This window comes from Leguminivora glycinivorella, chromosome 26 (genome assembly GCF_023078275.1).
Source record: "Leguminivora glycinivorella isolate SPB_JAAS2020 chromosome 26, LegGlyc_1.1, whole genome shotgun sequence".
Classification (NCBI taxonomy): Eukaryota; Metazoa; Arthropoda; class Insecta; order Lepidoptera; family Tortricidae; genus Leguminivora; species Leguminivora glycinivorella.
Genome location: NC_062996.1, coordinates 597,491 through 612,201, shown reverse-complemented (window position 1 = coordinate 612,201; position 14,711 = coordinate 597,491). Strand labels below are relative to the sequence as shown.

The 14,711-nt window shown below is 38.7% G+C and overlaps 2 protein-coding genes across 2 annotated transcripts in view; one reads left to right on the top strand and one right to left on the bottom strand.

The window, feature by feature from the left end:
• Nucleotides 1-1,405: 1,405 nt before the first annotated feature.
• LOC125240031 (synaptic vesicular amine transporter) overlaps nucleotides 1,406-14,711 on the top strand; it is a 47,199-nt gene continuing 33,893 nt past the window's right edge. Inside the window, exons 1-2 of the mRNA XM_048147852.1 lie at nucleotides 1,406-1,523; nucleotides 12,899-13,040. Coding sequence (XP_048003809.1) covers nucleotides 12,905-13,040 — 136 coding nt within the window. The 5' untranslated portion in view covers nucleotides 1,406-1,523; nucleotides 12,899-12,904. The remainder of the gene's footprint in view (nucleotides 1,524-12,898; nucleotides 13,041-14,711) is intronic.
• Nucleotides 11,087-11,827, bottom strand: LOC125240064. The gene has a single exon (XM_048147909.1). It carries the CDS (start codon nucleotides 11,825-11,827, stop codon nucleotides 11,087-11,089), a length of 741 nt encoding a protein of 246 aa, XP_048003866.1.

Here is a 14,711-nt window from a genome sequence, read left to right as displayed (position 1 = left end):
TCAAATCTGAACGGCACACTTATAGTGACTTTGGTATTTTTATAAGAACAGCATGCACTTACGTCCAGAACAGTGATATTTGGTGCAGTGGAATTGCTGATGATGGTCAGAACGGAACTCCTCAAATCTGAACGGCACACTTATAGTGACTTTGGTATTTTTATAAGAACAGCATGCACTTACGTCCAGAACAGTGACATTTGGTGCAGTGGAACTGCTGATGAAGAGTGAACCGCCCCTGGTTAGAGTTCCGTTCTGATAATCATTCTCATCTGTAAGTACTTCAGAATCATCCAGATTTCAAAATTGGTTCAGAAATGACGGAGATATCGAATAACAAACATTAAAAAATATACAGACGAATTGATAACATAATCCAACATTTGAAAGTATTTATCACCAGAATCCCAAAGGAAGGCGGTTTTTTTTTTCTTAAAAATTATATTTGTACGGGAGTGATTATCTTTTGTTCGATTTTATAGCCGATAGCTCATAGCTTACTAGCTCACGGTGGGTCCAGTGCCTTAGATAGAATTTGTTTAGAATCGTAATCTAAATGGGTCTAAAAACAAAGACATTTTAGGTACAGCGGGGCAAATGTCGACTGGAGGGCAATTGTGACTAAACTAACCTATTTTCTCCATTATTTATTACACTATGATGTTGAGTTCTACATGTATCCACTGAACACGCCTACCATATATAACCGGTGGACACTCTGTTTAATAATGCAAACATTGTAAAATATGGAAAAAATGGACCAGCTACATTTGCCCCGCAGTCGAGTTTTATCCCGTTGTACCTTGTTTCGTTTCCTTTTCCTCTTTGTGCTTTATAATGCGTTCGGTTGTGCTTAATTTAAAAAATGTCTAAAAAAACCGATTTTCATGAAAGAACACTCCCGGCTAACTCAGCTTTCAAATAAAAAAAAAACAAAATCTAAATCGGTTCATCCGTTGGGGAGCTACGATTCCACAGACACACACAGACAAACAGACAGACATGTCAAACTTATAACACCCCGTCGTTTTTGCGTCGGGGTTTAAAAATACGAATCAAACACTTCCAGCTACAACCTTCTCCACCAACCGCCACAAACGCGCACTTTCAGCGTGAACTTATTGAGAACCTGTAGCTTTTGTGTCTCCCTCACACAAAATCCACCCTTACACCCCACTGTTAAACCCCAAAATCCTCTAACTATACATCTCTTCAATAAAACTTAACACGTACAGTGTAAAAACAGCTTTATTTAAAAAAGAGAAAGTCGAAGATCAAATGCCTAGAGTAAAACAGCTTCAAGAAGTCGGCCATTTTGTTTTGCGCCGCCCCGCCCCCCGCGCCTAACGCGTTATCTTCACTATAAAGTAATGGAGTGAAGTAAGCCACAGGTCAATGCAAACTGGTCGGAGGCTGGGCGCGATCCGTTCTTGCTGTAATTTTCAGTTGGTCTTCGGACCTCAGGCGGTTAAGACGTGGTTTGTCTTTTTTGTATTTTTTTTTAAATGGGGAGCTGGTGAAATGTGAGTACTATACTAATACCTATTATTTTAATGTTTTATTTTGTGTACGTAGATTATGAAAATATAAGTTTTGATTGATTTAAAGATATGACACTTAGGGATATAATAAGACGGTATAATTGGATTTCTTGAATGAAAAACGTAATTATAAAGCCTAACCTTTGTTATAAGGTTGAATGTCTTACAATGATTTAATTGTAAGGTGTATTCGGAGATTTCGGCTATTTTAAAAATGTCAGTGATTATGATTACAAAAATCCAGTAATTTGGATTCTTTATAATTACTTGGCATTTGGACTATTTTTTAAATATATATCTGGAAATACTTTAGTTTATTAATTTTATTATACTAAAAAATGTCTAACGAAGCAGAAATAAGTACTTAATATTTTATTTAGCAAGCATAAAAGTTTTAAAGCATTTTCCCATGAATGCACTTTCCTTACGATTATTTTTTTACACCCTTTCCGCCATTTTACATAATTACATTAATTTTACCAGATAACAGTGATAAAAATTTCAGTTCGGTTTCTTAATTAAGTAAAGAAAAATCTTTTTTACCAGATTTTATTTATAAAAAAAATATTTTCGTTAAATAACATTAGGCATTTTTCTTCTCTTATTTTTTTCCATCCTGTATGTTTAGCGGTATTCCGCTCTAACCTAGTATTCTAATAATGATCGGTCGAATTTCGTCTGATTAATTTTACCTGAAAAGTGTTCCATTTCAGTGTTTTTATGGAAAAAAATCCATGTATTACATATTTAATTTCTTTAATTAAAATTTTGAAAAAAATAAGATTTTCATGAAACATGGCTAAGAACACTCCCGACTTAAGTACAGCTTTCAGACAAAAAAACTAAATCCAAATCGGTTCATCCGTTCGGGAGCTACGATGCCACAGACAGACACACACACACAGACAGAGAGACACACACACACAGACAGACACGTGAAGCTTATAACACCCCGTCGTTTTTGCGTCGGGGGTTAAAAAATAAAATAATGTTTTCATTAACTAAAAAAATAAAAAATAAAAACCTCTGACACAAAAACCTTAAAAAGTAGAACGTGGCTAATTCGATTTTGGTAGAATGATCGCTGGAAAACTATCCTTCAAATAAAAAACCGGCCAAGAGCGTGTCGGGCCACGCTCAGTGTAGGGTCCGTAGTTTTCCATATTTTTTCAAAAACTGTTCGACCTATCTATATTCAAAATAATTTTCCTAGAAAGTCTTTATGAAGTTGTACTTTTGTGATTTTTTTCAACTTATAGTTCAAAAGTTAGTGGGGGGGCGGGGCACATTTTTTTGTACTTTTGGAGCGATTATATCCGAAAATATTAACAATATCAAAAAATTATTTCCGTAAGCCATTATGGGTTACCTTCATCTGGCAGAATAATTTTAGTCCGAAACACACTTCGCATAAAATGTTTCGCAGAAACACTTTCGGTCGAATGGTAATTTTGCAGAAAACTTAGTTGGCATTATTACTACCACGCATAAGATACATTCGGCAGAATATTGTTTTACAGAACATTACTTTGGTCGACTTTGGTTTAGCATAATTGTATGTACCATAATAATCTTATAGCATAATATTACATTAGCAGAATTATTATTCGCTATCAGAAAAGAAAAACTGCCCCAGAGTCACCGTTAGGTACGACGACGAGCGAAGCGAGGAGGAGTGTTAGGTATCTTGCATCCCCAACACATCCAACTCGCTATCAAATAGCAAATTACAGCTTTATGCCGCTTAAATATTATGCACAAATATTATCTGCAAATGTATTGTTCGACTAGAAGACTATTATGCTCATCAACATTATGACAACAGACGATTCGGTATTACAAAAATCTGCGAAATGATTTGTGCCAAAGCATATTCTGCGTAAGGAGTTTCTGCCAAACTTTACTTCTGCCAAGAACTATTTTACGTGTAGGGGGGTAAGTACCCTAATAAAACATTTTTTTTTACTTTTTATTTTACCACTTTGTAGGCAATATTGATTGATATTGATGTGAGTAGGTGAATCTAGTAATAAAGATGATTTACCACCTGTGGAACTACTGGAAGCAGTGATAAACGCATTTTTTGCGTTGTAGTTTCCTCTCTATAGTGAGGGGAAAAGTTTTGTGTTACACTCGGGTGCAAATGTATTTTACTTCTCGTGTTCAGTTCTAAAAACTCGCTTCGTTCGTGGTTCTATTCTCGAATCCTTTCACTTGCTCGTTTTTCAATTGCACACTCGGCGTTAAAATACAACTTTGCCCCCTTGTATAACAAATAAGTAACTATTTTCCATCCTGTATAGCTCTCGCAGAGGACTTTACGGATTGATTCAAGAACTTAAGCGTTCAATTGTAAGATTTCTCCGGGGACTGTATTATCTCTGGCTTACTTATCGGTGGGGGGGGGGGGGGGGGGGGTTTATACCCATTATATTTCTGAGAAATCAATAAGCTACTTTCCTTTTATAGTCAAATCAGCTTCTTTTTAAATATTGACACAAGGAATTTTATTGTGTCCAGTGACGTCACGGTCAATTCATTTACTTTATATATTTCTATCCCACTTATTAAATATAGCTTTTGCCGGTGTCTTCTCTCGCGTTAGAAAGAGACAAAAAGTAGCCTATGTCGCTCTCCATCCCTTCAACTATCTCCACTAAAAAATAAGTAGGCTACTTTTTGTCTCTTTCTAACGCGAGCGAATCCGAAGGCAAATGCTAGTAATTTATAAAATTATCTGATGACTAAATTTAGAAAAAGTTTTCAAGGACACGTCCTTTTTGTGTATCTTCATTGTAATTTTAATCAGTCATTTCATTCAATGTTGCTAAATTACATAAGCACAGAAAAATATGGCGTCTTAAAGCAAAAAGCACCTTATTGTCGCCAAAGAGGATCGAGTATTATAGAGAATAACTGTCAAAGTAAAATGTGTAGTCACAGTGCATAGACTGCCATCTCTCGACACAAGCTTAAGACTTTTGAACCTCAGTTTTGACAATTTGGCCCATTTAGCTTGATATGTTTTAAAATGTCAAATATTAATATTAGCGCCATCTAGCCGAGCGTACCCCAAAGGTGTATCGCCATCTAGCTCACCGTACCTTTTTCTGTATGGTTTTGGGGTACGTTTTTTTCTTAGACTTTATCTGTCTATACGAAGTTATATAGGTTTTTGTTGTCGCTTAAACATAAGGACACTGTTACAGTTTATTAGTATAAGGATTTGACTAGATTTCGTCCTTATTATAAGTACCTTTTTTTTTAATGGGATAAGAGGCAAACGAGCAGACAGGTCGCCTGATGGTAAGCGATCACCGCCGCCCATGGACACCCGAAACACCAGAGGTGTTGGAGGTGCGTTGCCGGCCTTTAAGATGGGTGTACGCTCTTTTCTTGAAGATTACAATGTGGTATCTATGACAATGTGGTATCTTACCTGAATAACCTACCCACAAAATTAAAATTTTGAAAAAACCCCCGACATTTTAGTGGACCGATTTTCATGAAACATGGCTAAGAACACTCCCGACTAACTCTCAAACAAAAAAAAAATCAAAATCGGTTCATCCGTCCGGGAGCTACGATGCCACAGACAGACACTCACACAGACAGACAGACACGTAAAACTTATATTATAACCCGTCGTTTTTGCGTCGGGGGTTAAAAGTCACAAAAAAGATAACACTATACAGAGTGCTCTATTACTGTTCACTGTTTCTTTTTTAAATTAAGTAATTTGACATTGACACATTGTATTAAATGTCGAGTTTATCGATAAGGAACTGTGGCATCTTTTATATTGGTATAGGCTACTTGCCGTGGACTTCCGGTGCGAACGCCATCTTAGCGGTTTCGTGTCGTGAATAATTTATTTTTCTTTTACTCATTAATATTGTTTAAAGTGTAATATCGATAGCTTATTAATTAGCTCATATCACCTTGACACTGGCGAAATCGTCCCAATGGACTGAAGCCATTTAATTTAAAAAAAAATGAAACTACTTGCCTCCTGGTCAAATCAGCTTCTTTTTAAGAACTGTCAAAACGAATTTCATCGACTTGCTAGAATTAATATGAAACCAAGTTGAGTGACGTCACGGTCAAATCAGTTACTTTATATATTTCTACCTGACTTATTAAATAGAATATGGATTTAAAAATAACTTCTGTCCATGTTTTTCTTATAATTATCTGATGATTTATTTCGTGCATGGTATACAATAAATAAATAAATAAATAAATAAATAAATAAATATTACAGGACATTCTTACACAGATTGACTGAGGCCCACGGTAAGCTCAAGAAGGCTTGTGTTGTGGGTACTCAGACAACGATATATATAATATATAAATACTTATATACATAGAAAACATCCATGACTCGGGAACAAATATCTGTGCTCATCACACAAATAAATGCCCTTACCGGGATTCGAACCCAACACAACACAACAATATTTCATTTTAATTACTTACAGTCAAGTTCCCTATTGCTTGGTTTTGGTATAATGTGATGTAAACTCTAAATTTAACAACATCAAGTAGTACTCGTAATAAATAATGAATATTATTACGTGTGTGTGAATACCTAGTATGTGGTGAAACATTTTGAGGTTATCTTTTTATTCGATTTCCCGGAAATCTCGACCGGATTTCACACACCATTTCGGTCAGGTGCCAATTAATATTGGTAAATTTTAGGAACAGATATTTGTGCATTTCTATACTAAAAAGCTCGGAATAAAATAAATAAATATTATAGGACAGTCTTACACAGATGGACTGTAAGCTCAAGAAGGCTTGTGTCGTTTTGTCAACGATATATAGAACCTAACCTAATACTGTAAGGAACTTTTAAGGCATGGAAAGTCATATGAAAAGTTGTCGTAACTAGGGTTGCAAAAAAACGGTTTTTTTTCTGGCTTGAAAAAAAAAACATGAAAAAAAAAACCGTGAAAAAAACAGTTTTTTTTCTGGAGTATGTTTTTTTTCTAAAGTACGAAATCTCAAAATTTGAAAGTAGTTAATACTTTTATACGTTTTTTTTAGACTTAATGTTAACTATCAAACGAATTTAATCAAATAACTTTAATTTCTGGTCGTATAAAAGTAACATTTACGAAATCTGTAGTTGGTAGTTATCACTTTTTACTGTTGGCAACACCACCGCCTCTCCACGCTACACGCAGCATCGGGGATTCCCCAATAAACGTTTGTATACTGAATGTTAATTGAATTAAAATTTACGTTATTGTTATTGAAACACGTTACAACTCACGAAAAACCGTTATATATTGTCGTATTATTTGTTCATCTGAAAAAAAAACCATATTTAGAAAAAAAACCAAGGTGCTCGGTTTTTTTTCATGTTTTTTTCATAATTCTGAAAAAAAAAAACATTTCGTTTTTTTTCTATTTACAACCCTAGTCGTAACTTAATAATAGATGGCGCTGCATTCGAAAATCTTGACTGATAACTCTATACCATACTATTCAATATACTCTATGTGAACAACTTTGAAAAAAAATGGCCCAGGTTATGAGTGGAACTAAAAACGCTGGTGGCCTAGCGGTAAGAGCGTGCGACTTTCAATCCAGAGGTCGCGGGTTCGAACCCCGGCTCGTACCAATGAGTTTTTCGGAACTTATGTGCGAAATGTCATTTGATATTTGCTAGTCGCTTTTCGGTGAAGGAAAACATTGTGAGGAAACCGGACTAATTCCAAAAAGGCCTAGTTACCCTTCGGGTTGGAAGGTCAGATGGCAGTCGCTTTCGTAAAACTAGTGCCTACGCCGAAAACGCAAGGAGGGTGATGGCCTAGGTTAGTCTGAGGTCTGAGCTAAAAATAACTTCGATCGGATCTGGATTTAAGTGAAGTGTCAAGAGATATTGAATTTGGAACGCCGGCCGGAAATGGGTCGTTACCGCCCCCGCTCATTTCCGCTTCCCAGCCATTCTCTCTGCTAATTGGATATTTCCATAATTTCAAAAAACTTTCCTTACAGTTTATGGAAATTGTATAGTTTCTAGGGGAAAAATGTAGTCCTAAGGCCGCGCACTATCCGATCCGATATTGGATGTCGGAAGGATTTCAATGGAAAAAATCCAAGATGGCGTGTAATGTATGGGATATTGGTCTGATATCGGATCGGATAATGTGAAAACGCACTAAAGCCTCCGCCACATATAAAGCGTTTTGATAGCGTAGCGTTAGTGGAGCGCAATGATAGCGGTGCGCCGGACGAACCCTGGCGTTGCGCCCAGCGGACGCTGGCGGGAACTAACGAGCGCGGATTGCGAGCGGAATGCGCTGCTGACGCTGAGGCTCCGCTAACGCTCCGCCTACGCTCTCAAAATGCGGATGTGTGGCCGAGCTTTAAGGCTACACTATCCCCCATTTCAGGAATAGTACATCGTAATGATCCACCCGGTTACCCGGTATACATAATTACATATACATAGAACATCCATGACAGGAACAAATATCTGTGCTCATCACACAAATAAATGCCCTTACCGGGATTCGCCCGGACCGCTTACACTGAGAGAAAATACAACCAGTTTTCATGTTCGTTCAACAAGTTTTTGGTTAAAATAGCGCCTACGTGCTCTTTGGTTCAAACAACAAGCTACTTGTCATTTGAATCGGCAATATATTTGAATCAACAAGTCGATTTTATAAAAACAACCTGACACATATTGTTTTAAACATACGTTTGGCTGATTCAAACGGATAAACCGCAACAAGTCGAACTTGTTAAATTCACAATGCAAATTTCTCCCAGTGTAAGAATAACAAACAGGCTCACTACCTACGCGCTAGGCCAGACCGGATTTTTTTTTAAATTTTAAATGGGCTTATTCTTGGTCACAGACTAGCCAAAGGCAAGAACGTGGCTTACGATGGAGTGAGCTCGCCCAGAAGATGCGTTCACTCTTGATTTGAAGGTTGCCGGGTTATATGATAAATATAGCCGCGGGCAAGCAAGGTTGTAATGTTTACGAAATATGAGTAGCTGACATTGTGGTTAACAGCACGGATGTATCTACCCAAAGTGATGCGCTCACGGCTCCGACAGAGTTGCAGGATTAAGTAATTGCCACATTATACGAAGGTCTAATTTAAGACTAGATCTCTAAGATGCGGAATTTTTTTTAAATCCTGCTGCGCTTCACTGGGGGAATAACAATTTTAAAAAAAAGTATTACCTTCTGTGCTATGTATGTATGTACTATGTATCCATTTGTCTCGTGTTTGTTTCGTGTTACTGTCTTTTCTATCATTAATTTTATTGTATTGTCAGTCATTGTTACATCTTGTGGATACTCTGTCAATTTACTTGTATAGTTCGTACCTAACTGTTCCCTGATGTTTGTACACTGTCACTCGTTTTAGTTTAGTTCTTACTTAGTTTATTAAGTCAGGGTCCCACTGGAAATCAGCGCCTCGACTTGCCTTGGCAACATGAGTGGGATCCTATTTAGCATCGAGTTTGTGTTGTATCTATCTTGTGTTTGTCCAATTTGATGTTAAATAAAGTAGGTATATTATTATATTCTATTCTATTCTACTAAGTATTGAGTTTTCATACATATAATCACGCCTGCATCCCATAAAGGGGTAGGCAGAGCATATGAACTACTAAGCTCCAGTGCCACTCTTGGCAAAAAAGGGTTGAAAGAAATCCAAATGGTGACATTGCAGTGACAGGTTGCCAGCCTCTCGCCTACGCCACAATTTAACCCATATCCCACAGTCGACTTCTACGACACCCACGGGAAGAAAGGGAGTGGTGAGTTTTCAACGTTTTAAAATTCGTTTTGTGTGGTTTTTTTCTTGACTTGGTGGAGCAAGTCTGCTTGTCTTTGCTGGTTCGGCCATGTTGAGAGGATGGGAATGGATCGTGCAGCCAAAAGAGCTTACCTGTGGCGATCTACTGAATCATAACCTAACCACAAAATTAAAATTTTGAATAAACCCCCGACATAGTGGAACGATTTTCATGAAACATGGCTAAGAACACTCCCGATTAAATAATTCTGCTTTCAAACAAAAAAACTAAATCTAAATCGGTTCATCTGCTTGCAAATACATCACATTCCGGTGCCCATGACAGAAATGCTTTCAACTCGTGTAATTGGGCTTATATTGACCGGGATATAGATTGTGATTAGTGATTACCTTTTTTATTTACCTTTTTTTATTTATTAGGGTTACAAAAAAAAACATTTTTTTTGAATTATGAAAAAGAAAACATAAAAAACCGGCCAAGAGCGTATCGGGCCACGCTCAGTGTAGGGTTCCGTAGTTTTCCGTAATTTTCTCAAAAACTACTGAACCTGTCAAGTTCAAAACAATTTTCCTAGAAAGTTTTTATAAAGATCTACTTTTGTGATTTTTTTCATATTTTTTAAACATATGGTTCAAAAGTTAGAGGGGGGGACACACACTTTTTTTTCCTTTAGGAGCGATTATTTCCGACAATATGAATATTATCAAAAAACGATTTTAGAAAACCCTTATTCATTTTTAAATACCTATCCAACAATATATCACACGTTGGGGTTGGAATGAAAAAAAATATCAGCCCCCACTTTACATGTAGGGGGGGTACCCTAATAAAACATTTTTTTCCATTTTTTATTATTGCACTTTGTTGGCGTGATTGATATACATATTGGTACCAAATTTCAGCTTTCTAGTGACTTTCAGTTACTGAGATTATCCGCGGACGGACGGACGGACAGACATGGCGAAACTATAAGGGTTCCTAGTTGACTACGGAACCCTAAAAACCAAGCACCACGTTTCTTTTCTAATTATGGTTTTTTTTTCAGATGAACAAATAATACGAAAAAAACGGTTTTTCGTGATTTGTAACGTTTCAGTAACATTTATTGGGGAATCCCCGATGCAGCGTGGAGCGTGGAGAGGCGGTGGTGTTGCCAACAGTAAATAGCGATAACTAACTAACTAACTACAGATTGTGTAAATGTTAGTTTTATAAAAGCAGAAGTTAAAGTTACTAAATTAAATTTGTTTGATAGTTCATAAAGTCTAAAAAACCGTATAAAAGTATTAACTGTTCTGCAAATTCTGTGATTTCGACCTTTAGAAAAAACCATACTCCTGAAAAAAAAAATTTTTTTTTCAAGCCCGAAAAAAATACCGTTTTTTTCAACCCTAATCATGATCACGGAAAACTGAAGAAGGCGTAGATCGTAAGAACATATAAATAAGGTTCATAGACACTGCTGTCGTGAGACGAAGTAGGTACGCAAACGTATGTTAGTTGTAAGTTGCATTGTGGTTTGTGGTAAACAACTTAATTAAGGTAAAATATGTTTGAGAGCGCACTATTCGCCAACAAACTGGTTCCAGTTTGGCGAAAAGAAAAAAATGTAATAAATAAAATAAAATAAATAAAATGCATTTATTTCAAGCACAATTGCTCATAGAGTACAGATTTAAAATAATAATAATTCCTAATATAATAATTAACCTATTTCTAACATAACTAACAACTATTTATCTACAAATCTAGCCTATTCCAGTTTTTACATGCCTGTCGCAGCAGTGCTTTATATAGGGACAGTCCAGTCTGGCCGCGATCATCGCCAGGACGGCGTTGGAGCTGCTCCGCACCCGCTGTACCATAGATGCTGCGCGCACGCGCATGGTGGCATGAAAGCATGGCGTGCGAGCCTCCGCAAACATGCCCGACGCACTGCAGTAGCGAGGCAGCCCCATCACCGCCCTGAAGGCGTTGTTATATTGGACGCGGAGTGCGTTGTACGCTTTCTGCGTGTAGTTAGCCCACAGGTTACAAGTGTACAGCGACGTGCAGTATGCTTTGAATAAAGTTAACTTTACGCCGCTAGAGCACCGCGCGAACCTGCGAGCCAACATGTTCGCCCTCACACACAACGCCCTCCGCTCCCGCTCCATGTCTTCATCATCTTTGAGATCTGCCGTAACTACGTGCCCAAGATACTTAAAACTATATACACGCTCCAAACGAGTCCCGCCAAGCAGAACAGGTGGTATATTGGACAGTTTGTTATTGCCGGTCTCAAATACCATGAATTTACTTTTATTCACGTTATATTTCAACCCATGACTGAAAGCGTACTCCTCACATGTTCGTAACAGCCGCCTGAGACCGCAAACTGACGCGCTCAGCAGGACCATGTCGTCGGCGTAGCTTAAATTATTTACGCACACTCCGTCCACCTGACAACCGGCATGCTGCCTGCTGAGCGCCTCAATCAGCCCGTTCATGTACAGGTTGAACAATGCGGGAGAGGTTAAGCCCCCTGCCTCACCCCGCACTCCAAACCATACTCTTCAGACAATACCCCCGCCCATCTAACATTGTTGATCTGATGTCCATACCAGTACTGCAGGATGCTAATCAATTCCCTGGGTAATTTAATTGATTTAAGCTTTTCCCACAGCACTTCGTAGGACACCAGATCAAAAGCCTTCGACAGATCGAGGAAGCAAGCAAAAACCGGGGTGTCACGATCTGTATAATATCTGACGGTATGCTTAAGACACAGTATAGCACTTTCTGTGGACAGGCCAGGCCGAAACCCAAACTGGTTGTCGTGCAAGTGTAGGTATTTGTCCAACTGTGTATTAAGCATAGCGTCAAATACCTTTGCTATGATCGTAGCAAGAGAAATGGGCCTGTAGTTACTTTTATCAGCTAAATCGCCAGTTTTGTTCTTCACTACAGGCACCACTATCGTCTTCAGCATGTCCATAGGCATATATGAGTGGCTCATGCACAGATTATAAAACATAGCCAGTATTCTATTTATATGTGGGCCGGCATGGTGCAGGTGCTCGATGCTCAGGCCGTCATGGCCTGGGGATTTACCTCTCGAGATATAGTCATAAAAAAAAAAAAAGAAAAAAAAAAAAAGTTGCATAGACTGAGCGCGATATAGCTTTCAGCGTCAATATAAGTCTACTGAAAATAACCGTGAATCATTCAAAGCTCTTCGAGTGATTGGGGCTGCTTAAAAGGTTGTGATTTCGCGGTCTTTGTAGATTTTTGGGCACATACTTATTTGCCCGTGTGGTGACGGGTTAAGAATTTCACCACCCCCTTTCTTCCCGTGGGTGTCGTAGAAGTCGACTGTGGGATATGGGTTAAATTGTGGCGTAGGCGAGAGGCTGGCAACCTGTCACTGCAATGTCACAATTTCGTTTTATTTCAACACCTTTTTGCCAAGAGTGGCACTGAAACTTGAGTAGTTCATGTGCTCTGCCTACCCCTTTATGGGATACAGGCGTGATTGTATGTATGTATATTTATTTCATTTTCTTTTCTCTTGTTCACAGAGCGTGATGGGGGCGGCATCAGACGGCTTCAGTGCCGACTGGCTGCGCGCGCAGGTGGCCGCGTGTCGCGAGTCGCGCAAGCTAGTGCTCGTCATCGTGGCCATAGCCTTACTTCTGGACAACATGCTGCTAACCACTGTTGGTGAGTACCTGTGTACACAGCCTTACTTCTGGATAATACGCTTCTCATCAAATTGTCGGTGAGTCTTACAGCCATGAGTCTCCAGCCGTGTGTGAGTCGCGCAAGCTTGTGCTGGTCATCGTAGCCATAGCTTTACTTCTGGATAACATGCTTCTTACTACTGTTGGTGAGTAGTATAAATATTCGAGGCCATTTGTCACTGTTGCTAAGTTTGGGTCACTGACCACTATTGTGCTGTTATCGAGTATCGAGCCATAGCCTTCTTACTTCTGGACAAAATGCTTCTCACCACTGTCGGTGAGTACACAGCCTTACAGCTGCAAGCTAGTGTCGCGAGTCGCGTAAGCTTGTGCTGGTTATCGTGGCCATAGCCTTACTTCTGGACAACATGCTGCTTACCACTGTTGGTAAGTCTTTAAGCTTATGGTCAGCCTTAGCGCGTTTTCACATTATCCTATCCGATATCGGATGTAGGACCGATATCCCATACATTACAGGCGCCATATAGGATTTTTCAATTAAAATCCTTCCGACATCCGATATCGGATCGGATAATGTGAAAACGGACAAATCTATCGACGCGGAATCGTTTCTAGCGGACCAAAAAGCGCGACAGCGGAGAGCGGCAGCCATACGTGCGAATGAAAAGTCCTATCGCTGTGTCTCGCTCCAAGGTATGGCCGGCTCACCGCTGTCGCGCTTAGACCAATGTCGTGGCTGAGCCGTTACGCATCGTCCTCGCTAGGCATGTACGCATATTCATGCTAACGAGCGATTTTCGGTCGGCGAAAACCGTCCACAGCCTTACTTCAGCAGTTGGTAGTGACCCTGCCTGCTAAGCCGAGGTCCCGGGTTTGCATCCCGGTAAGGGCGTTTATTTGTGTGATGAACACAGATATTTGTTCCTATGGATGTTTTCTATGTATATAAGTATGTATTTATCTATATAAGTATTCGCCTAGCACCCATAGTAGGTACAAGCTTAATAGTTTAGTTTGGGGCTAAGTCGATTTGTGTAAGGTGTTCCCAATATTTATATTTATTTTTATATTTATTGTATTGTATAGTTTTTACTAGTTCGGACTAATTCCAATACGAGTAAGGTCTAGTTACCCTTCGGGTTGGAAGGTCAGATGGCAGTCGCTTTCGTAAAACTAGTGCCTACGCCAAATCTTGGGATTAGTTGTCAAAGCGGACCCCAGGCTCCCATGAGCCGTGGCAAATGCCGGGATAACGCAAGGAGGATGATAGTCTTTATTAGTTGGTGTGAAATGTAAACACCAGGATTGAGCCTTTGAAACAATTGAACTAACTAAATTGTTGACGGCGCCGTGTCGTTTAACTTTAGACGGACAGTTTAACTACATTTGCAGCAAATCCGAAACTAAACTGTGCACTAATATAGTTAGTTCAGTAATAGCGCTGCGAGTAGTGATGTGCCGTAGTTTTACTGGTTTTCTAAGAAATTTCCGGTTTTTTTTATTTTGAATTTTGAATTTTTTATTTTAAATTTTTAGTTTACATTTTTTTTAATATTTTTTAGTAAATATTGACACATTAAATAGTTGTCAAAGACTATTTAGACTAGGTATTCGAAACTAAACTGTGCACTTATATATTAGTTTATTAATAGTTAAAGTTAAATAGAGCTGCGACTGCGGTGGGTTAACC